Below are 23628 nucleotides of genomic sequence, written 5' to 3'. Positions count from 1 at the left end.
ATAGGGCTATCTCTTCTGATTCGAAGAGAGAGGGGGGCGTACGCATTTTTGTGGCAATTTTCATATATCCAAATTGTCACAAAAAGGCGTACGCCCACCTCTCTCTTCGAATCAGAAGCGATAACCATATCATTCGCGGCAATGGTTGGCGCACAGCGTGCTATTCGGTGAAGTTCTGTTTTTAGAGTGAACAGTGTCGGCACTCTGCGGAGAAACGATGAACTACCGTTAGTGTGGGTAGCTTCGTCTCGTCGTCTGCTTTTACGCGTTTATTTTCCGCGTTCAGTGCAGTAGGTGGAGCATTATTTTATTTATTATTTCCTTTTTGCTATAGTCGTGACGACGCCCATCTTGCGTGTGGCCAGCAACGGCAAGCCTATCTCGCCATTTTTCAGCGGCACGCCGCCAATATGCCGCCGGATCATTAATGATCATTTCGGTGTACGGTAATAATACTGTACCTGTTGTCATGGCTTGGTTGTCATGGAGGTTTGTAGTCTTTAGTTGCACTCCTATAGGCACTCCTATAGCTTACACACTTAAAGCATGTAAAGTTATATGTTTTATGAATTTCCTTCTTTCAGTGCATGATGATTATCTCTTGTGTTTGTAGTCTCATGCTTGTAATCAAACATTTTCCTTATTTTTATTGTAGCTTCAGAGGCCAGAGGCATTACTGTTGTTATATGGTTGCACTGTAATTGATTCCTGAGATTATCTGTCCCACTGCCATGACTATACACAATGTATGAATTTAGTGGACACACGTTTTTCTTTCTTTATTTTTTTTGCAATTGTCAATTCCAAAAATGGGGATAAAATGGGATACCAAATTGGGATGGGATTCCAAATGGGATAAAAGAACTGAACCGAATGTCCTTCTTAGTTGATGGCCATAATAGATAAGTTTAATTGGGTTATGGTGTATTGGAGCTATAGGTGGCACCTGCAGCTCCAGTTCTTGCGCGTTAAAATAAGATAATTGAGTGGGGGGGGGGGAATTTAGAAGCAGTCTTCAGTGCTTTTGATTGTTGTTGCTTTGTGGGCCGTTTTCCGGCAATCTTGCAAAGTGAGAAAGGCCTGTTGTCCAGTGCCGCTAGAGCCTGTGGGAGTTGAAGTCTGCCTTCGCTATATTCTGGGCAGTACATACGATTATGTGGTGTGTATCCTATGGGACTTTGCATCGTTTGCAAACGGGTCTGAGTCGCAGAGCCTTAGCGGGTGCCTTGTATAGTTCCTGTTTACAGCGCTCCAAGTCGTGTGCGATGTATATGACTGTTTTGACTGATTGTTCAATTCCAAATGGAATTACGCCGTCTGCTTCAGGGTAGATGAATGCAAGGCAGTCCTTTGGCCTCATTGTTTGTTTCCACATTGGTGTGGACATCAGCATTCACGCGCGTTTCGGCACGCTCAGATCTTGTCGTCGTTGATATTTGCCGTCTCCTCGCTTCGCGTGACACAAGTCATTCCACTGTGCCGGCCCTTGTAAAAACTGCGAAGGATCATGGCACAGGAAGCGGTGTTCCAGGACATGACAACTAAGGGACGTAGCCTGGAGTACGTGTTCGTCATCAGCCGTCATGGCCAACGGTCACCTGTAACAAAGTGTAGCCTTCTGCCGAAGCCTTCAACCGAGGATTACGGCCAGCTGACAGTCTACGGCCGGGAACAAACGCGAGCCTTGGGTCGGCTACTCAAGGACCGTTACGGGTCCATGTTGAGTGACCAGCCAGGCGAGGTCCTCGCCTCGCATAACAAGCACCAACGCACTAAAGATAGCGTTATCTCGATTATGGAGGTATGGTACAATATTTGAACGGTCACGCGAATAATATAGTGAAGGTGTTTCCTAAGACTGCGTCTATTGCACATGACGTGCGGTACCACGATGCCGGATTGATTCAAGCGCGCTTCCATCGCAACGGCAGAATGCCAAACTATGGAACGCCTTGCCCGATCACCTAAAGTCAGTACGTTCGTTCCATCGTTTTCGGATCATCTTAAGGAACCATTTCATGAATTAGTTACTCATATTCATACACATTATTTTCATGCACGCTTTTTCAACTATTTGTCTTTTTTCTCCCATGGGTTTTTTCGCCTACGCTGTTCACCTTCACAAACGTCAGAATTTTGCTCAATCTCAGTTCTTTTTATTTCTTATCTTTATTTAATTTGTTTGTTCTTCTTTTTCTTTTGTGCGTATTGTGCTTTGTCCCATAATGTGACAGTACATTGCTATATTGGATACCTTGTTCTGATGTTGTCGCCACATATGATATGATATTCAGATTGTTTCCGGGAGGCCCCACCTCTAGCTATGCTACGGGGCCCCCACTGTGTACTATGTATTGCAAATACTACTAATAAAATTGAAATTGAAACGCTTTCTTTCAGGGGCTTGGAGTGCCCTTGGCGACCCCAGTGCAGGACAAGTCCCACTACGACCTGCTGATAGACGCGGTCATAGCGGAGAACTACCAGAACGTAATGAACACGCCGTCCAGGGGTCACTTCAAGACCGTTCGGGAGATCGTGGACTATGTGTGCACCCACGTCGGCTCTCCCACCAACAGTCAGCAGGTGACGCTGCTGGCCCTGGACAGCCTGTTGACGTGCGTCAACAATGGCTACCCGATTCCGGACTGGGCCCGGCCTTACTGGGACGAACTGCGCTGGGCTGATCGCATGATCTTCACCGTATCATTGGCTGGGGCCGAGAAGCCACTGGCCGCCTACATACTCAAGCATATCTTGGAAACTCTATCAGATAAATACGAGAGAGGGATCGATAGAAGAGACAAGGTGAGCGTGTTAGGCCTGTATCCTACACTCTTAAAAATGAACTTCACCACATAGCGCGCTCCTAGCCAATCATCACCCCGAATGACAACGTTCTCGCCTTAGATTTGTTGAAAACGGGAGGTGCCCATTATGCACGGCACAAAATAGGCTCCTCCTCCCGTTTTCAGCAAGTCAGGGGCGAGAACGTTGTCATTCGGGATGATGGTTGGCTAGGAGCGTGCTATGTGGTGAAGTTCATTTCTAAGAGTGTAGATGCGCTACAGGCGCTACACCCGTGCGAAAGTGAACCAAGCGAGGTTCACTGTCGTATCGTGTTTGTTTTTCCTGCGCCAACTTGTGCCCTTGGCGATAAAACGCCTTCTGTCACCTTGTAGAGCTGATTTTAGACGGTACCGTTTTACTCGCAACTTTTAATCTCATGACTGGGCGACAATAATTTGGAATACAGGCATGCCCTACACCCGCTATTTTAATGCGCTAGCATTGCAATCCTCGCTACGAAAGAATCGCGGCGTGGTAGAGTGGAGTACCGTGCACCTAATCCCTTTTGACGCAAGTACGGGTGGTCTGTCTGTAGTCACGGTGCGGCGCGCATGAGCAGTCAGTGGAGAGGGAAGGAGAGGGCGCGTGGAGAGCACGACGCGGCGCCGGCACGTCGGCGGTGCAGCTGCGGTGGTCGACAGGTTCAGACGTGCCTGCGTGGGCGCGGCATGGGTCATGAAAGCTGTGCGAAGGAGCGGCGCCGAAAGAAGGCTGAGGCTGCGACACGGCGCCGCCAAACTGAATCGGAAGAAGCTCGAAAGGCTCGTTTGGCTGCGAATGCTGTCTTGCTTAGCGTTGTGTAGGGTCATGTGAAGTGATGTGTAGCGTTTGTGACTGGTCGTTGAAGGTTTGTATAGCGTTGTGAAGGAGAGTTCCCAGAGACTTAATGCTTAAGTTTTAATGCTAACGCATTTCCGTCAGATCCACCAATGAATCGACCAAGGTTTTTTCTTCTTTTTTTTAAACAAATCTTTAGGCCACTTTATTGCGCTTGTGAAAAATCGGCATCTTGTCCTGACTGGGTAACATCATTTAGAGGTCACATTGAGATTCTGTTTTTGGCGTCCGCCGAAATTTTCCTGCCATCGCAAAACGCTTAGGTGAGTACAGTGGCCTCCCTTAGGTGTGCGTCACCCTCAACAATGCGTCCCTTTCCTTACTAGGCGATACACAATAAAAAAGACATACAACATACAGAAAAAAAAACCACGAGCTCCTCACCTCTAGCGATGTCACTGAATGAGCGTATTTCGGTGGTTTAAGTTATCGGATGCGTGGGCTGAGTGAGTCACCGTACCGGTGTCGTTATCGGATCATTGGAAGCAGCCAGCGCCGGGAAGCTACATTTGTAAACCTACTTCATTTTACTGCAAGAATATTGCGTGAATAATTCCTGAGGCCTATAAAGGAGTCACGAAACTGTGCGCTGATACTGCAGTCGTCTTGTTTACGGACAGGTTTGGCCGCCGAGCATTAGATCATTCAAGAGGACGCTGCCCTTTTGAATTTCGTCTGAACGGCGCAGATGATGCTATATGTACAAAACTCGCAAGGTGTCACATTTGCTGCTACAAGTCGCTTTATATATAATCCAAAACAGCATCTTGACTGCTTCAAACCTGCTCCGGAAACCAATCCAACTGCAGTTCCAAAAGTTCAAGCCTCACTTCCACTCTTGTATTGGTCATCTTGGTGGAGGTGGTGGTGGGGTGATGTAGGGGGAAGGTGCGGTCAGCCTGCTCTGCAGTGGCGGCTCGGTATGCGGAATTCTGAGAAAACAACTGGGGACAGGTCTATTCCATTGTTTTGATCAAACAAAAAGTGCTTTGAAATGACTGTTGTAAATAAATTTGTTACGATAGCTCGATGCTCAAACTCTTTTGCGCAGATGCACCTGTTTTCGACGTCGGACGTCAATGTGTACGCCATCATGAAGCTGTTGAACCCCATGTATTCATCCAGGCCGGGTTTCTGCGCCACCCTGCTCATAGAGATTTTCCACGAAGGGGACTACATCAAAGCAGAACTGCTCTTCGCGGACGATCTGGATCCTCAACCGCTCCGCCCGCAGAAGCTGTCAAACCCTTGCCTCCTGGCGGAGCTTCTCAATGAAATTCGCCGACAGCTCCATACCGAGTAGTTACCATCACGTAAAAATAAACGAAAGCGGGTTCCGATGCGCTCACTATAGTGATGATTCGACATTCAATTTCACCTTAGCACGCCGGCTATCTTTCCTATTAGCATTAGTGGCACCTCGTTCATAGCCCTTTGTGTATTGTGCACTGCGAGGGCAATATTAATTAAAGATTTGTATCAGTATATGGTCATGCTTTTCACTGTCTATAGACGTGATTGTGGAATGCCTTTTGCGACAATAATAAAGCAACATGATAGAATGTCGGTGCCAGGATCAGCGGGTTGCGTACTTGCGCGCAGAACGCATCATGATGCAGATAAAGCAAAGCACCTATCACGCGTTTGTTTGTACCACGCGTTCAAGTAATTTCCATGTTTTCAACGTTGACAAACCTCTAGATAACGTATGGCAGCGAAAGAAAACCGGAACCAAACTTCGAGGGGCCTACGTCATGGCGGCGATTTCGCTTTTTAGAAGCTGGTGCCCTCTGGAGGGATGACGTCAGCGCTCTGTCACATCTATAAGTTGTTACGCCGGGTTTACAAGCCTGTTAAACTATGCCGCCAACATAACCTGTCTTCTTTGTTGATAAATTGAAGGTTGCCTTTCTGTGTCCGGTTGGATCAGTGATTTCCCCAGAAATTCACTGCTGAGGGGGTGTCGAGCTTTCAAGGGGGGGGGGGGGTATGCTTGGTGAAGGTTCCACCTACGAAATTTTTCTTAGACACGGAAAGAATCGTGGCACAATGGTGACATATCTGCGGAGCTTTCCCGTTTTATTTGTACCTGTTAACACGTTACAACATTACAGTAGAATACAGATTCATTATGAGCGGCATTTCAACATTAAGATGCATAATCGCACGACCGACAATGAAAAAAGACTTTCACCTTGGCTCACGAAACTCAATGAATACCTACCAACGATGAAGACCTCAGACGAAAAAAGCAGAATACCTCGCTTGATTGAGTTGGGCGCAAATGATTCCTTGTGATCCACATATTGAGTTGCATGCCCGAACGCATTTTTTCTCGTATGCGCGTACTATATATGAATGGAACAGTGATTTTCAGATGAATTTGGACAAATGCATGATAGGATCATCTGCATCACTGCGGTCCTACAGCCCAAGTTTTATAGTACAGGATGTTATTCGCTGCGCCGGACTCACTACTAGAATGTGTTAGTGGCCGAGTTGGGTGGTGTCATCTGAGAAATTTCAGGGGGGGGGGGGGTGTTCCAAAAATGCAGGGAGGGTGTACACCCCCCCCCCCTGAGGGGGGTGTAGGGAAATCCCTGGGTCGGATATGTGTTAACTGATACGAAATGGAGTACGGCCCGTACCCTGCGATCAAACATTAGGAGCGATAACCGCAATTCATTCAGACTTCTCTACACCCCCCCCCCTTCCAGTCATCTGACAACACCATTCCATATATTTGTTTCCTGGGTTACTTGCAGTGCGGCCCTTGTTATTTTAGCGTTAGATACATGCATGTCGGCACCACTGATTCGGCACTGTGTTACAGTGTGGTACTGTACTTGGCACAGTGGTCGGCACTGACACATTACAACGTTGTTGCAACATAGCTGTATTAATTCGTTCTCTCCTTCTCCCCTCTCTCCCTTTGCGGTACCCCCAAGCTTCCGATTCTGCGGGGAAACGACTCGCACTGGTTTGTGCAGAGCGTATTATGCAGTGAAGTTCTGTCATTTTAAATAATTTTTGCGTGTGGACGGTCGGTTCAGATAAGTAGGTGCAAAATGTTCCAGCTCAAAATATAGTTTTGCCAAAGTTTGATAGAACCCTGCCGTAGCAGGCATGAAGTGAAGAAAAGTGGGACAGGGAGAAACTGATATCGAAACTGAAACTAGCCATCAGCCAAGCAAGAATCAGAGAACGTCGGAGCAGCGGCAGCGCGCAGCGCTTCCGGCGCTTCGTCATCGACACTATTCTCAGTGGATGGCGGCAAAATGGAAAGCACTCGTCAAGCATTGCTGAACTTACTACCCTGCTTAACTTGCTCACAATGGTACAAATATTCATGCCATGTCAATAGAGAGAAGTAGTAACGTGTGATGTCTTTGACCAGCACCTGCTCTTATAGCAGTAAACGTCTATTCCTTTGTTATGTCAGTTTTGGGTATCTGAACGCCCAAGATTTGTGCTTCAAATATCGATGTAAAAGCGTTGGAAGAACGCATAACTTGACTGCTTTAATTTTTCTTCCAGCAACAACCTACTAGCCGATCCGCACATCATGGGCCTCTGTGGACATGTCGCTTGCAGGTACACTTCTCAGCATAATCAGTAGTCGACATGGCCATAAATAATAAATGAAATTGCATCTTACAGTGCATGCGTGACAAGTAATGATGCATGTAGCGTGTGTCAGACACCGACGACGCAGCAGGAGATAAGGTTGGATCATCAAATGAAGGCAGTAGTCAACTGTGCGTTACAGCTGAAACAGATGATATTCGATGAAGAACTCGATCAGCATCCCGCTACATTCATTGGTATTGTTGTCTATATATCCCGACCTTCATTTTCGATCTTGGTGTGCCACCGCAAAAGTGTTGAATGTGGGATGCTTTATCTGGTCTGCAGAAACCAAGACTGCAGGTGATTCTCCACAAACTCCATGTGTCTCCAAGAGGCAAGACGTCTGCAATGTGCCTACTGAACAGTTAGGTAGGTACTGCTGGAAGTATACTTAACGTAGTGCTGCAGGATAAATCTTCTGTGCATTGAGAACCCACTATTAATCGTTGTGTCACCTATATTCACCACACTGTATTGTTCCCAAATATTTTTCCTCCATGTGGCCAGAATCGTCTAGCCCCAAACACTTCCTCCCTTTATCTTTCCCATGCACCACTAGGGTGGTTCTGCAAAACCACGGACATAGAAAAATAAAAAACACGCAGACGTAGAAGAGAGACGACACAGTTCCTCCTGTTAACTGTTAACAGTTACTCCTAAGTGTCACTGTTAAGAACGCTTCGAGCTGTACCAGCCGTGATACTCAGTAAGCTTTGCTTGTTTTCACATTACAGATGAGGGACAGGATGTTGTTGAGAAATTACCTGAAGCTGGCGATGTTCCAGCAAAAACAAAAGCTGACCACAATACCTCTTCACTACCAGCACCTCAGGCCAAGAACTTGGAGAAACGAAATAAACTGGGAGAAACACTACTTCACGCAGCCACCGTGAAGGTAATATGCTTTGCGCAAATATGAAATGTCATTCAGGCTCGGGATTTGACTTTAAACGCAGAAAATACCTATTTTGCGTGATAAATATAATCGATATTTTGTAATAAATATCATAAATGTAATAAATATTTTGTGTAGAGACATCGAAATGAATGAGCCATATACTTAGAATGGTTAATTTTACAGACTTAATAATTTGTGACTAAATATATCGATATTTTAATGAGAAAAATGTAAATTTTCAATCATATATTTTTATTTTTAAAATGTCGATATTATCCGTATCAACATTTTATCGATAAAAATATCGATGATATCGGTACGAATGTTGATATTGTTTCTTCCATAATCACATGGCATTGGGCTCACAGCACTATGTAGGAAGCGTGATGAGGCATCAGTTTGAGCCAGTAAATGAGGTTGACAGAAAAATCAATCTTAGACATTAGCATGCTGTGTAATAATTAGCACCTGACCTTCAAGCAACTAGAGGTTAAGAAGTGTGTAGGTATTGAGAAGGGGAGCTCCTCAATCACATGCAAGACCTGATCATATCTCATTGCTTTGAAATAAACATTGCAAGTGGAAGGATTATTTTGTGTTACAGCTTCATACTGTGATATCACCACTCTGAGTATTGTCTACATCATCGGAATAATGTTGTTATGGTCATATGTTGCCAACATTTGTGAAGGGACACTAAACTCACTGTGGTGACCACATTATTGGTTCAATCCAGTTGATTATACATAGAGCCTGAAGTTTTAGGGTTTAACCCGATTATTCCCCGAATTTGCACGCCGAATTGAAGGTTTCCTCTTTAGGGTGAAACCCGATTTTTACCTGGCAAATTGCCCTGACTGAGATGTCTGTAGGCAGCCAGTGCAGTTACATCACCGTTTGTTCCAAACCAGTACACTTAGCTTGTGTAACTGAGCCTGGTATCTCCCCAAATTTAGCATACTGGAAGTTTTTTCATGAATTCGGAGTACATGTTTATTTACCTGATTTTCGTCCCCCGAATTTAGAAAAAAATACTTCCCGAAAACCTCAGGCTCCAATAATACACAGGGCCTCGTGTTTTAGAGGCCAACCCATTTTTACACCCCAATTTGCATCATCACCACTCATGGTAAAACTAAAAACAAACTCAAATAATAACTTGGCAAAGTGCCAATTCAACCATTAATATGGGCACTGCAGCATACCTCTTTTTCTTTTTTACCCAAATATATCCCGATTTTACCCTGTTTTATGGCTCCTGAAATGAAGCCCGATTTTTACCCCCAATTTTCCAAAAATATAATACCTGAGAACACAATGCAATAACTTTCTTTTTTTTTTATAAACCAACAAAGAGGCACAAAGCCAAAATGGCTCACTGAGGATCCTTGGGACAATACCACTGGCTCTATGGGCACCCATACTTGCATGGCAGAAAACTTTTTTTTTTTTTTTTTGTACTTTCTGACAGCCTTTGTATCACCACGCTACAGTTCGAGTATGCCCTTAATTGTGAATATGTTGGTGCAATTGTCATCCTTGGATGCTTGAGCAATATTGCTCCCTTTGGGGCGGAACCTTTACTCAGACCGTGAGTATTAGCAGCATGTAATAAAAATTCAAGCTTGTATTAGCAGACCAAAATTCACCAACTTATTTTGTGGCATCCCTGCACATTTGTTGCTTAAATGACAGATAGGACTTGGAATGTAGTATACATTGGCATGCAGTCTAGATTATATGTGCACCCGTAATGTTCCCTTGTTGTCCAAAGATAAATCAAAACTTTGTGTTTCAATAGGGAAAGATTGACCGTGTGAAAGAATTGCTGGAAGCTGGTGCTAACCCTAATGTTCATGACCATGCTGGATGGACTCCATTGGTAAGATCCCGGTTGGTCCTCGTGTGGAAGAGTTCTGCATTGTACTGGATACCATTTAGCAGCTATTCATTAAAGTGCAACTACGAACTGTATCTAACATCTTCAGAATATTACGAATTTATGTAATTGCAGTCCTCATGCAGTACTAGAGTCAATATTTAGTTTATACATCTAAGAGGCAGCAGGGTCTGTGTATTGACAGTTTGTCTGAGCATATTTATGCATTTATAACACAGCTTCCAAAGTTCTGTTCTAGTCATGATGACTTTGTATCCCCCTGACCCAGCTGTTTTCAGAAAAGATCAGGTTGAGCTCTGCCTTTGCTGGTTTGATTCGAGGCATAAATATCGGGCATAATCCGGTATAACCCTTTTGAGTCAGGCCCTACCCATACATGCCATGAAATTTTGTAACCTGACATGCCAGTTTAATTCAGAGCCAAAGTATTTTAATTTATGCACAGAGGTTACGTACATAGGACCCTGAAGACAAAATCCTGAAATACAGGCTGCCTGCACAGGAAATAGCATTCATTTAGTCCCAAAAGGAACTAACGGTTGTAGCAGTACGTACATGTAGTCCACTAGAGCTAAAAAATTACTCGTTAGTGTTAAAATAAATTAAAATGGACATTGTGTAATGAATGGAACACGTCTATGGTTAACACAACGTCGGAATGTGCAGCATGAGGCATGTAGCCACGGCTACTTGGAACTCGCGCGGCTGCTCATCTCGCACGGTGCTGACGTGAGAGCGACGTCACCGGACGGGGTAACGCCGCTTCACGACGCGGTGATGAGTTCAAATCCCGATGTGGTCATGCTGCTGATGATGTCAGGTGCTGATGCAAGTGCAAGGTTTGTATGCTTTGCAGCTAGTATTGCGCTGTAGCTTCACGATTTTATCTTGTTGAGACGAATCGCATGTTTCCCCTGCATTTTGCTGGTTTAATAGTCGGACGGCACCCTCAAATATGTGCTGTGTACTCCAGACTCTCAAAAGCCTTGTAGTAGTTAGTCTATTACTAAACCTGTTGGTGAAAACAAAAATTATGTTTTCGGATTGTTAGACTCGAAATAAATGAATAAAAGAATGAAATGGAAATGAACAGAATCTGCACGATGGCTTGTAATTGCAGTTTTGTTGGTGCTCGCATTTTTCTTCATTTATTTGCTGTTCACCCTCTTGGTCTTGGCTTAGTTGTAAGCTTTTATCTTCCTTACTTCAGTTAGCATCTCCGGATTGTTCAAAAATCCTCGTTATTTTCTTACAAATTGCTTACCGCAGCACTGAAAGTAATGCTTACATAAATGATGGCCTCGCAATTCCCTGCACATTTTTGTCTGCCAATCAATCAACCAATTCATCAATCAATTCATAGCCAATCCTATACTATTTTATGTATTCGTTCACAACATCAGCACTTTTATTAGGTACTCTACAAGTTAATTGTAGTATAGAGATAGTATCAAAATTTTTAATGCCAGGTTCAATCCATAGCCCATTGTGCCATTTGCCAATATGTTTCCCCTGTCCATACTTCTCCTGCCTCGATGCACATAACACTGCTGCCAACATGTGCGCACACACTGTTTCTTGGTAGCCAAAACCGTGACAGTTCCATTCATGTCGATATTTTGATTCCAAATGCAAGCGGTCTTCATATGCGCATTACTCAGGTGCACGGCACTTTGTTATGTTCTGTTTTGATATCAGTAGTGTTCACTTTACCCACTTTTATCATTTTTATATGTATGAATGTATGAATGCACAGAAATGAAGACTGAACAAACAAATACATTTTCATTTTACCATTACTTCTCATGCTTATGGAGTCAATTACTTTCACAGCACCAAAGATGGAAGGACACCTCTGTCTCTCGCTCAAAACGAAGTGATACGTGCAGCCCTGACAACCGTGCAGTCCGTTCAAGTGCCGGTGACAGACACGGTGAGTGACTACAGTCAACCCTCGATTTATGAACCTTCGATTTATGAATTCCCTCGTTTTATGAACACGAGCACCGGGAACCAAACTTTTTCCATTCATTTTTCCCTCGTTTTATGAACCTCGATATTCGAATAATGAATGGAATTTCTGGGAACCAACTAGGAGTTGCCCAGCGTTTTTGCCCTCAATTTATGAACGGATCGTTCCGAGGTCAACAGAAACCTTCAAAGGGATAATTCCGTGGTCTTATGAATGACGCCTGAACGGACAAAACGTTTTCCAGGTATTGCCACCCTCGGTTCTTAACCCCTCGAAATCCGAACAACAAACGGGTTTTCCGGGGTCGCACAAGGTGCGACCAAGTGTTCCTGACCTCAGTTGATGAATAAGGTGGTCGCTGTCACCCGGAGATTAATAAACGGAGGTTAAAAATCCCGGAGGAAATCCGAGACCAGACCAGTGCGAATGTGGTGACATCTCTTATTTCCAAGATTGACACAGCGGAAGGCATGGTCCAAAGCAAAATTAAACAATTTAGTATTGCATAATAAACAGAGTGTGAATGCGCTAACGTCTGTTCTTTGCGAGATTGATCCAGCAGAAGGCGTGGTCAAAAGAAAAAATTACACAATATATGGCATTATAAACACAATCCAAACTCGGAAATACTGTTGCATTTGCTCGATAGTACTCAGTTAACTGAATTTTCGATTTATGAATCCCTCGATTTATGAACGATTTTTCGGGGAACCGAGGGTGTTCATAAATCGAGGGTTGACTGTACACATGTGCCTTACAGGGCAGTTGCGCTGCAAGGTAACTTAATGACTTATTTGCAGAGAACGCCAATACCAGAAACAAGATGCAGTTCTGTTGTGCTGCTGGGTTCAGGGCTTGATGAAAAGCAGGAGATGGACCTCGAGCATTGTGCAGAAATTCTTGGAGCTGAACTGAGGACTTCGTTTTCTCAAGATGGTGAGCCACTTCTACGCATATTTTTGCTTCATCTACAGTCTGTGCATTGTCGTATGGGAAACGTCACTATGTTACAAAGACACGGTGTTGCTGAACCTAGAAATATTGTTAAGTATACCAATAGATTTTCACACCAAACTGTACTAGCTTTTGTAGATATGTTGCTTTGTGCTTTTGTGGTACCCCGTGTCCAAACGGATGGGCATGGGACCAGACACACTTCGGAAACCGTAGCAAGCGACTGGAAATTATGGTGACAGGGAAGACAACGACCTCGTGTTGCTTCCCTTGTAGGTCGGGAAAGAACGTACCTGAACCTGTTCACCACGGCTAAGCACCCCAAATAGCCCCTTTGCAGAAAAGAAACCAGAGGTCACTGACGCTGATGTCACAGCAGTGAAAGTGCAGACAAAGAAAATTCAAATTTTTTCCAATTCAAATATATTTTTTACAGTGAATGTGAGCATTGTAAGAATGCAAATGATAGCATTTGTTTAGCTTTCATTTGGTTCGAGCTGTTGCTTTAAGCTGTACGTGCGACGATTGTGTGGTGTTAGGTGGTTACCTAAAGGTTGCATGTCAGGGTGCAGATTTTTTAATAGCTTTTGTATCCCTTCTGATAATAGGTGAATGTCTTGTGGGCTGGCCCTACAACTTTGAGTACTAAACTATGTGCATAAATGAGTGAAGTGAAAATGTGACTACAGGTGATCTTGACTATAACTGTATATTAGAGTGCTCTTGCTTTGTGTTCTGACACAGTGACTCACCTGGTTGTTAGCTGCAACAAGGAAGGCAACTGCCAACAGAGAACTTTGAAAGTCCTTAATGCTCTTCTCACGGGGAAGTGGATCGTGTCAACATCATGTAAGTAAAGCTTTCTAGTACTACGAGTTGTGGTTGTACAATCTCACAGTACCGTATTTTCTGGTGTATAGCATGCGCCGACGTATAATGCATGCCCCCGAAATTACTGGAATTTGAAAAAGTGTCCAGTGTATAATGTGCACCACAGAGGGGAACACCGGCCTCGGTGGCTCAGTCGGTAGCGTGTTCGCCTTCTGATCCCGATATCGCGGGTTCGAACCCGGCCGAGGACGCCAGCAACTTGGTGGCAGGGTACAAGTTGCTTAGACACGCCGTCTTCCGCGAGGGACGTTAAATACGGGGTGCCGTGTGATGAGCTTTCATCGCACGTTAAAGAACCCTCAGGTGGGCAAAAGCAATCCACAGACCGACCGCTGTGGCGTCGCTCATGATCTCTGTTGTCTCGCGACGTAAACACCCAATTATTATTATTATTATTATTAGAGGGGAACACACCTGCACTAACAGTGCACAGAAATTGTAAGATCTACATGGCCGTTTCCGCGGTAATTGAAAACCTGCATGGCAACTATGAGTGCTTTTAATTGCATCTGTCGGACGCAGTGTTCATTAAAACCAATCAAACTCGAGCCTGAAAGTTTGCGGTGGAAAATAAAAAACGAGCACTTAGCCATTTTTTTAATTGTTACTTCTCACATTTTGAATGAACATGAGACATGGAACTGTTGTGCTGAACATGCAGTCCTTAGTATTCTCCAGTGCCCATATTGGTGGTTGAATTAGCATTATGCCAAGTTAGTTTTCATAGTTTTTCGGGTTTTACGACAAGCAACAACGACGCAAATTTGGGGATGGGGGGGGGGGGGGGTTAAAAATGGGTTTTACCAATGTTTAACCCTAGAAGACAAGGCCTTGTGTAAAGGCCTTGGCCGCTGCATCGCTGGGAACAGATTTTGCCCCGTGCTATCATGACGATGCAAGTTCAGAATCAGTCTTGTGGCCCATCGTAAATATTATTGCCTGTCAAAAATCATTATGTGTCCGTTGTTAAGACATTAACCGTTGCGCTAACCTCGACGTAACATTACCACCCAGAATCTAAACTCTATGTTAAGTGCATTTGAAACAACCTGCATTGTACCGTGACTTTCTGATCCTGAATCATCACCACGCTGAAGCAGTCATGAACACATTTTCAGGGGTGGACAAGTGCTTACGAGAAGCACGTCACGTCCCGGAAGCTCCGCACGAAGCCAAGGGTACGCGGCAGCATCCAAACAGCGGAGCACCGCGAAAGGCCCGCGAGCACTTTTCAAGCTCCGCTTCCCCGTCGGGCTTGTTCTCGGACCTTACCATCTGTCTACAAGGCCAGTTGGACGCACCACCGAAAGAAGATCTGGCCGCTCTGCTGACGCTGGGAGGAGCGACGATTATTCCGAGACTGCCACCCTCGCTCGACTCTAAAGTCATTGTTGTTAGCCAAAGGTGCGGAATAGATGCCAGTCAAAGGGGTGGCCGTGTGGTCACTGTGCCGCCATCGTGGGTTTTGGATTGTGTGTCGAGGTTTACGTTGTGCGACCCTGAAGAGTATTTAAGGACCACCGATGTGTAGTGGTGTGCATCATTGTACATGATAAGAGATTATGCAATTAATAACTCAATCCTTTTTACTTGGCTTTTATCTGATATATATTTATTGTCTCGTGTTGCTTGATTGCTTGGTGTACGGAGAAGATTGAATTCTATTCATCTTGGGAACATTTGACATTTTAACGTTCACTATGTGGTTAACACCACTACCAGTGATGGAGAAGGTACTCGACAAAAGGAATTTATTACAAGTTACTGTGCACAAAAAAGTATATAAGTTACTAACGAAGTTACTTGTAAGTTCCTTCCCAACCCAATATACACTTTTGGTTCTTGACATGTTTATAATTAATTCAGGTGTTGATGTCACAATGGGTGGTGTAACTTTGCTACATCGAGGTCGTACCAGTAGTTCATACAACGTGGCATTTGGTGATTTTGACTTCGTAATAAAATTAATATTCAATGGAGCACAAAGCAGGCACCAGAATTTCAGGTTCTACGGGTTGCTGTCCCCTGCACATACTATTTCACCGAACCGTGCCAAGTTTTAATCTTGCTACGCTGTGGCCATTATAAATACACTGCCTGTTGCTATGACGAATGTCACCAGAGTCCCCTGATGTACGGCCAAAACAGAATTAGTAGCGTTCGCCACACAACAACAAGGGAGCGGAGTCAGAAGCGCTGTGCACGTACAACCGACACACACATGACCGTTGCCTCATTGGCGGGGGAGGATGCAGCTTGCGTCTTTTGTAGACCGGAACTGAACAAAAGGAACTTGGAACTTAACCTCAAGTTACTTTGACAATGCTACCTAAGAAAGGAACAAGTTCCACAATAAGTTACTGGAGCTCCAAAGCAACGAGTTATGTTGAAACTTACAGAAAAAAATAGCTTTTTGTATACCAAAACCGAATAAAAGGAACTTGGATCTCAACCTCAAGTTACTTTGACAGAGCTACCTAAAAAAGGAACGAGTTCCTCAATAAGTTACTGGAGCTCAAAAGCAACGAGGTAAGCTTTAGCTACCAGAAAAAGTAGCTTTGTTACAGTAACAAGTTACGTGCAATAAGTTATCCCCGACACTGGATAACGCTAATGTTTAATTTTAAAATCCTTGAATTCTGGAGCAGAAATTTCTTGTTCATCTTGAAACTTGCATTCTTTGATGTAGGATTCGGGGCTTCCTTCGTACTGCAGCCAGCGCTTCCTGCAAGTTATGTCCAGATCGCAGATTTAAATGAACTAGAAATCCGTCAAATATGCATGCAGACATGCAACATAAAATGGAAAACACGCTGAGAAATATGCAGCATCAACTCTGAAACACACTTATTTCCGTGCAAATGTTCCAAAAACCACGTGGATCAGCAGCGCAGCAAAGACAACCCTCTCTCTCCTCATCCGAAGTGCTCTGAAGCGACGAAGATGACTGGAGTAGCTGCCGATTTGCTGGCTCAATCAGCCACTTAGCGGCCCAGATAAACCGATTACGACGCAGGTCATGAGCTCCTGATGTGCGCAGTTTCGGCTCATTTGGCAGAGAAAAAATTTTGTGATAGATATTTCAGCATACGTGCTCTTTTGAGGCTTAAAAAAAATAGAATGGCTTTCAGCAAGGAGTGTTTCCCATTCCGCTAACGCACTTTTGCCTGAAAGTCCCTAATTAAAGAGTTAATTTAGTGATTTGAGAGAGCCGAGAGAACCATGGGCTAGCTAGTGAAGTTCATAGCGTACCATAACCCTTGAGCTTAAGGGAACATGATAACGAACAACATAGTCTCCCTTTTTTTGTTGTTGTTAATTAGTTACGCTCTTTTTGAGATGATGTCTGCCTGACCATATAACTGAACTCAAAGAGGAGCATTTATGCTACTGTCACGTTGTTTCATTTCTTTTTTTTAAATATGGTGCAGCTAAAAAGACATCTTGTATTTTTCAGCTCCCCCCTCTGGCTATGATAAAGGATTTGCATACACACAGGAATGTGTAGCATCTTGAATTTCACTGGAGCATTAGGGTTGCAAATGTTCCTACAAAAAAAAATTGAAAATTTCACCCATACCTAGATGCATAACACGCATGCTTCGGGCGAAACTAAACTCACATGATTTCCATCTTGTCCATAGGCCCTTGAATAACGCCTTCCACCGTACCCTGCCTTGTGTTACGACACCATCCTTTCAAGCCCAGTTCCTTGGCTTTGTCATTTGTATACTGCCAATTGGCAATGCAGCATGCAGAATGGCATCAGGAACAGGGGTACCAACGTTCATTACATGCACACAAGAGTGTACATACCTTACGGAAGAAAACGCCTGCAAAGAGACAACCGACGAAACAGGTCAACGTACATCAGGACACACTGCAGCTTGTCTGGTTCTGTATCATTTCCTCGTTACATATTCTCTGGACCAATTTTAACAAAAAATACTGTGTGCCAACCATAAAAATAAAATACCGTAATCTCAGTCATGTAACGAGCGTGCTATACGACTCGTTCATGACAGAAGTTCACGGTTTCTCCTTCTTGCTTCAGCAAGTCAATCCCACAGTGTTTCTCTCACAAACCATGTAGCGGTTCTACTTTGTTTTGAAAATCTTGTCTCGAGAAAGATCAAGCCATTCCTTCGATAAATTCAAATGCAGCCTGCTATGAGGGGAGCAGCATTTGGCTCAGTGCTGTGTTTCAAGTTGAACTTGCTATTGCTTTGTGTGAATGTGTCTACAGCCTCTAACATCCTGTAGCCACCAACCCCAAGGCAAGTCTGATGGCAAGGGGATGTTGTCCGTCAACAAATCAAGTACATCTTTCCCAAGGGTTTTTTTTTTTCAAGATCTTGATCCGCCCTTAGACAGCATACTACATACACTACCTAAGTGGTCCACTATATGACAACAGCTGGGTTGGGGTATGTACCCGAACTCCCACCTCCTCCCCCTATATCCGCGCTAGAGTATACCCAATGTACCTTCCTTGATGCACGCGCACGATTCGCGTGGAAGGATTGGCTTCCATGAGACACATACTGCCTGGTCGCCGGTTAATATATAACACGCTCACGAGGAGCAGCACCATGGTACGCAGTCTTACCTTGCACTCTACCATAGACTTCGAACTTCGCCGACATCAACATCCTCAATGCATGCGTTACTCGCATGGAGCAGTCTTCTGCAAGATTTGGTTCGAAATAGTATAACTAATAGGCTTTCGTCTACATCGCAAGCCTTGAGCATCACCGTACCAAGCTCACATTGACCTTGCAATGCCGTAGTCGCCCAGTGAGCTGCGGTGCCGGTATATTTAGCTGGTTCCCCTGGAAACAGCAACCAGCAAAAAGCGAACGAAGTTAGCAAGATAATACTCGACACGATGAATGATGACCCAGGAATTTCAACAAGGTCTCAGGTGCTATCCTTATGCGCACCACGTACGAAACAGTCTTTTGTCTAGGCTTCCATCGATTCAATGCCCAATGTGTATATAATGTGTTCAATAAAATCGTGACAAAATGCGCGACGCCATTTTTGCCCGATGCACGCGCCATCTCGTGTCTGTGACAGTAACCATGTATTTACAGGGGCTACGTCCTCACAGAATATTCCAGTTAAGAAACAAAGCGAAATGGCAAAAAACTGCTGATGGGGCAGAAGTTTCGCCCCGTCTTGTGATGAGCGTTCCCACAATGTCGGAGCATCGGAAGTGGCGTCCGCCCCCTTAGCAGACGACATCGCCTGCGTTTTGTTTGCCTGTAATCTGCTACGGGATATCTTATGGCTACGTAGCAAGATATTCCCAACGAAATTATTCCTCATGCTTGTTGTCATGTGTGGCAGAAGAAATGTGTGTCACGTGTTCCGCGGGACTATTCTGCGGAATGTCGCTCGTGTGTATACGGCGCGGCCGGATGAAGGACGGTTTACCTGCGTGAAGAATAAAGGAAAAGGCACCTGCCTGAAGAGACATTGCATGAAGAGATACCTCTAACTGATCGTGTTTCATCAGGACACCTTTAATTACTGAAATAATACGGCGTGTTATCTTATACATATTTTTACTTTCACGAGCTACGCGAGCTACACAAATGACGTTTTTGCAGGTGGGTAATGTGGCTAGGTGGACGCTCTGCGGGAAAGCGTATGTAACCCCCACTGAACGATGCTTAGCTAAAATTTGTTAACTCTTAGTCCTATGTTTCGGGAAAATCCGAAAGAACAAAATTGGAAGTAGTCATTATTTGAATCTACCCTCTCTTTGAAAATCTCGAGACAAGCACTATTTTGACATATAAATCGCAACAAAAATGTGGTGATATGCAAATGAGCCGAAGCCAGCCAGATGAACGCACTTCTCGAGCGCAGAGACGACATGGCCTCCGGCTTACACCTGTGCCGACAAAGGCAATCAGATCTACTCCAATCAGCTCCGTCGCTACAAAACACGTGATCCTCTGACGCAAACGCTCGTCGCTCCTTTTGCGCTCGAGATGAGCGTGGTTTCGGTTTCGGCTCGTTTTGGTGGGAAAAAGTTAATCAAGGAGGATGGATTCAAATAATGGCTCCAATACTGCTATCTCGTTTTCCCTCACATGACGAGGAAGTACAGGTTCGGTTCCCGCCTTCTGTCGCAGTAGTGGGGTAGCGGTTCACAGATAGTGGAGCCAACATTTTTGTGTATTCCTTATTGCTGCCTTAGCTGTCTTCTGCGTAACGCCGCGGAGCTTCTGAACACAACCACTTTTATTACGCAGCAGATTACTCAGCGTCGAACTTGGAAGTTTCCAAACTCCGGAGCAGAGATTTCTCGTTCGTCTTGAAACAGGCAACCCTTAATTTGGGAGGCTGGGCTTCCTTCATTGCGCAGCCAGTCTTTCCTGAAACAAATCGATCGAAATGAGTGTGTTGTTTAATCGTGACAGACGCTCTACACCACATGAGGCTTCATACTGAAGGAAACTGAGTCTAGGGGCCAGGGGAAAAGGACGACAAGACACCGACTCTAACCGTTCTACTTTCCAGACACAGGGTTTTTCAGCATAGAGTTCTTCCACAAGCTTGCCTGCACTTATTGCATCGTCAGGTACACGATGGACCACGGCATGCGAATACGGATGAAGAAAAAGGAAAATAAAATCGGTGGTCTCTAGTCTCTCTGCTGATGCAAGGGGCGTCATGCGGTAATATTGCTGCTGTCTCGCCGGACTGCGAAGGAATTATGCGTATAATTTAAAATTATGGAACCGCTTCACTGGTCACAGACGCCCAACTCAACACGCGTCTTCTTTCGTTACGAACCATAAACGATCACGCACTGAACACGCGGTGTTCCAGATTGACCGCTCACGAGTTTGTAGTGTGTGTTTGTTCTCCTGCAGTAAAACGCAGCACAAATTTCTTCAGCCATTCCTGAGCACACAACCACGTGGTCTGATACTGTGTCACGAGCCGCTCCGCGCTCTACTGCGCCACGCATAGGCTGTTCCAGTGCGGTGCCTTTGGCGCCATCCATCGCCGCTTCGCTCTACTAATGAGTATAGATCTCTACCCGAGAAACGTGATCATGACGTTGGTAGACAGACTGAAACCGAAACAAATCAGAAGGGGAGGGCTGGATTCCACGAATGGGTACTTGTTCGCTGCCTCCTATTGAAAGAAAAGTAGGATCGTAATCCCCTCAAGACCGTGGCTTTCGGGAGCGGCCTTGTTCGCCCCTAGCTTCCAGCGTAGTTCAACTCTACCAAATTGGTGGCGCTGTCGAAACACTATGACGTCATTTGTTTACAAACAGGGAGACGTATATTCCCTAACATGCACAGAAAATCCCGGGGTTACTACATGAATGCGGTCGCATAAAAAAAAAGGAAAAAAAAGAAATGGAAGAGAGAATAGGGAACTCACATGGTGTCTATCTTGACCTTGGGCCCCTGAATAACCCCTTCCACAGTTCCCTCGCTGGTATTGCGGCACCACCCTTTCACGCCGAGTTCATCTGCTTTCTGCTTTGTACACTATAAAACAAAGCTCACAAATTAAAACTTCACTTAACAAGATGCGCCATGGACTTACCTTGCGAAAAAATACTCCTGTAAGGAAAAGTACAAGTGAATAAAAACAGTGAAGGGCTAACTAGACTGTACGTGTTCACATGCCTGAATGCGGCAGTTATGTGCCCGATAACAGTGTTCATAAAAATGCCCAGAATCGTTCATGGGCATTTTTAAAACGAGGACAATTTTCGCGAGAAGCAATACAAACACTACGGACATTTCGAGTTCTTCGCGATTGTCTTCCATGTAACCGGACTCACTGTGACATTTTTTTTCTTTTTGATTCCGTGTTTGCGCCGCCAAGCAACTGTGGCTATGAGCGGCGTATAGATGTGGACATATGGAGAGAGGACAGCAGGAAGGAGAGGGGGACGGGGGGCTTAGTATGCGTCCTGGGCCGACTTCAAGGGGAGCTGTGCAGACATCCATCTGGAAAGTCTTCGCAAAACCCAGGGAGAACCTCGGGCAGCACAGCCGGTGGTAGGGTTCGAACCCACCACCTCCCAGTCTTCAGCACGACCTTGGGCGGGCGGTGTTCAACCCCTGTACCAAAGGCACTGCCAAAGCTAGCGTACCTTTGGCAGTGCATTTGGGAGAAGGAAACGGGCGTGAAGTCCCCCATCCCTTTAAGATGTCCCCATGGGACCCCTCCCGAAATGTTTTTCTGGCAACTGCATCAGTCTCTTCGGACAGTTCTTCTTCCTGGTGGCGTCCACGACTCATGGACTTCACCAGCTAGGGATTGGTCCGCCGGCTTCAATTGGTCAGCTGCATATAGTTCAGTGAACTGTTATTATTATCAGTAACAGTTAACTGTTATTGATAACTATATGCAGCGGACCGATTGACCATATTGCCCGTTCTCCATTGTGAGGCTTCCAGGCGCTGCATTCAGTACCGCGCAGTGTGGTCAAGGCAGTATGGGCATTGGCACAGTTTTCATCTGCGCCTTCTCGTGGCTTTGTAAGGAGGAGACACACTCCAAAAGCAGAACTTCGCCGCACAACATGAACTATATCGTCCTGTCTCTGGACGCATCGAAAATGGGAGAGGTGCACCCTTTTTTGTGACACTTCGAGGATATGTTAATGTACTATACTCTGTACTCTATTCAAATCGAGGGAGACACCGTTATCATTTTGCGCAGTGCCTTATACTGAGCATGTCGTGCGCTGAGGTTTCGTTTTTTAGAGCGTGTTGTTTATGTAACGACAGCAGAACGACCATATTTACCTTGCACCCTTCCGTACACCTCGAAATTGGTTGATACCAACATTCCGTGCACGTGCGGTAAATTTTACTTCTTCTGTGGCGGTAACGCGTTGTCATACACGACAGTGCAATATTGTTCGTTGAGGAACAAGACCACGGAAACGCAAACAGAAAAATAATGATGTTCATGCAGGACAGTCAATCGCAAACCTCTAGAGTTTTTTTAGATCCAAATTTTTTAAACGTCCAGAAAGCTATGTTATTGCAAACCGCATCTGAGAAAATAGGCGACGTGTCAGCACATAGTACAATAAGGTGTTAGCGAGCTCAATGGTTTATCAGGAATTTCAAGCACAAGGCGTTGCATAAAACGGGTGGGGGTGGGGGTGGGGGGCTCACTATTACAGTTACGCCATAACAACTCAATGTAGCATTACCAATATGTGTCTAGTGCTGAAATAGCAATGAAAGAAGAAAGTCATTGAGTCTATTTGACCTTTCTATGTTGTTCCAGCCTCAGAACATCAGTTCTCTCCTGAAATAGCAAGCCCCCACCCCCTTGTATGGCCCTTGTATTGTGTTTTTGTGGAGCATTATGTATTAGTATTATGACACAAAAATAGTATTAGTGCCCACCCCTGCTCACATAACATGCCAATGATATTAGCAAAAGATGATAGCAGGTGACGGGGTTATCTGCTACTGATTTTATGTGATTTGTTACCTTTACCATGTAGTCACAGGAGCGACAGCCCCACGCAATATTGTAGCGAAGAAAACCTACGAAGTTATCCCAATGAGAACATCTGGTCCCTTCGGTCACCTGATACCATAGCCGTTTTCAGAACAAATATCTATTCAATAGATAGTCCGGAAAAAAAATTCGTGAAGGAACACCATTTTTTCTTTATTTTGTTCATTG

General features: G+C 44.8%; 4 protein-coding genes across 5 annotated transcripts; 2 read left to right on the top strand and 2 right to left on the bottom strand.

The window, feature by feature from the left end:
- The first annotated feature begins 1403 nt into the window (after positions 1 to 1403).
- Positions 1404 to 5040, top strand: LOC135366042 (putative acid phosphatase 5). The gene is made up of 3 exons (XM_064598695.1): positions 1404 to 1801; positions 2401 to 2808; positions 4739 to 5040. Exons 1-3 carry the CDS (start codon positions 1508 to 1510, stop codon positions 4988 to 4990), a joined length of 954 nt encoding a protein of 317 aa, XP_064454765.1. The 5' UTR covers positions 1404 to 1507; the 3' UTR covers positions 4991 to 5040.
- Positions 5041 to 6921: 1881 nt separating this feature from the next.
- LOC135366629 (BRCA1-associated RING domain protein 1-like) lies at positions 6922 to 15527 on the top strand. The gene is made up of 11 exons (XM_064599418.1): positions 6922 to 7024; positions 7225 to 7281; positions 7348 to 7511; positions 7603 to 7686; positions 8052 to 8212; positions 10017 to 10097; positions 10782 to 10954; positions 11949 to 12048; positions 12888 to 13023; positions 13786 to 13890; positions 15051 to 15527. Exons 1-11 carry the CDS (start codon positions 6966 to 6968, stop codon positions 15461 to 15463), a joined length of 1533 nt encoding a protein of 510 aa, XP_064455488.1. The 5' UTR covers positions 6922 to 6965; the 3' UTR covers positions 15464 to 15527.
- A 1010-nt stretch (positions 15528 to 16537) lies between these two features.
- On the bottom strand, positions 16538 to 19002 carry LOC135366630 (acylphosphatase-1-like). Of its 2 annotated transcripts, XM_064599419.1 has the most exons (5): positions 18693 to 19001; positions 18542 to 18619; positions 17749 to 17765; positions 17555 to 17664; positions 16538 to 16657 (listed from the first exon to the last, which is right to left on the bottom strand). In XM_064599419.1, exons 2-5 carry the CDS (start codon positions 18606 to 18608, stop codon positions 16543 to 16545), a joined length of 309 nt encoding a protein of 102 aa, XP_064455489.1. In that variant the 5' UTR covers positions 18609 to 18619; positions 18693 to 19001; the 3' UTR covers positions 16538 to 16542. The 2 variants fall into 2 exon arrangements, with proteins under 2 accessions (XP_064455489.1, XP_064455490.1); XM_064599420.1 differs by having other exon boundaries at positions 18542 to 19002.
- A 1167-nt stretch (positions 19003 to 20169) lies between these two features.
- Positions 20170 to 22914, bottom strand: LOC135366632 (acylphosphatase-1-like). Its single transcript, XM_064599421.1, has 4 exons — positions 22728 to 22914; positions 21514 to 21530; positions 21346 to 21455; positions 20170 to 20321 (listed from the first exon to the last, which is right to left on the bottom strand). The coding sequence occupies exons 1-4, from the start codon at positions 22768 to 22770 to the stop codon at positions 20207 to 20209; spliced, it is 285 nt and encodes a 94-aa protein (XP_064455491.1). The 5' UTR covers positions 22771 to 22914; the 3' UTR covers positions 20170 to 20206.
- Positions 22915 to 23628: the final 714 nt, after the last annotated feature.

Source organism: Ornithodoros turicata, chromosome 8, assembly GCF_037126465.1.
Source record: "Ornithodoros turicata isolate Travis chromosome 8, ASM3712646v1, whole genome shotgun sequence".
NCBI classification, from domain to species: domain Eukaryota; kingdom Metazoa; phylum Arthropoda; class Arachnida; order Ixodida; family Argasidae; genus Ornithodoros; species Ornithodoros turicata.
Note: the sequence above shows the minus strand (reverse complement) of the source record. Positions and strands in the feature narration are given on the sequence as shown.

What these genes read in the sequence shown, in the direction of transcription:
- LOC135366042 (XM_064598695.1), top strand. Translation starts at nt 1,508, where the DNA reads ATGGCACAGGAAGCGGTGTTCCAGGACATGACAACTAAGGGACGTAGC. An exon ending in GCGTTATCTCGATTATGGAG is followed by an intron (nt 1,802 to 2,400) that starts GTATGGTACAAT and finishes GCTTTCTTTCAG; the next exon opens with GGGCTTGGAGTGCCCTTGGC. An exon ending in GGATCGATAGAAGAGACAAG is followed by an intron (nt 2,809 to 4,738) that starts GTGAGCGTGTTA and finishes TCTTTTGCGCAG; the next exon opens with ATGCACCTGTTTTCGACGTC.
- LOC135366629 (XM_064599418.1), top strand. Translation starts at nt 6,966, where the DNA reads ATGGAAAGCACTCGTCAAGCATTGCTGAACTTACTACCCTGCTTAACT. An exon ending in GGTGCTGATGCAAGTGCAAG is followed by an intron (nt 10,955 to 11,948) that starts GTTTGTATGCTT and finishes TTACTTTCACAG; the next exon opens with CACCAAAGATGGAAGGACAC. An exon ending in GTGGATCGTGTCAACATCAT is followed by an intron (nt 13,891 to 15,050) that starts GTAAGTAAAGCT and finishes ACACATTTTCAG; the next exon opens with GGGTGGACAAGTGCTTACGA.
- LOC135366630 (XM_064599420.1), bottom strand. Translation starts at nt 18,608, where the DNA reads ATGCGAGTAACGCATGCATTGAGGATGTTGATGTCGGCGAAGTTCGAA. An exon ending in ATGGACAAGATGGAAATCAT is followed by an intron (nt 16,658 to 17,554) that starts GTGAGTTTAGTT and finishes CATAACTTGCAG; the next exon opens with GAAGCGCTGGCTGCAGTACG.
- LOC135366632 (XM_064599421.1), bottom strand. Translation starts at nt 22,770, where the DNA reads ATGTTGGTATCAACCAATTTCGAGGTGTACGGAAGGGTGCAAG. An exon ending in AAGGTCAAGATAGACACCAT is followed by an intron (nt 20,322 to 21,345) that starts GTGAGTTCCCTA and finishes GATTTGTTTCAG; the next exon opens with GAAAGACTGGCTGCGCAATG.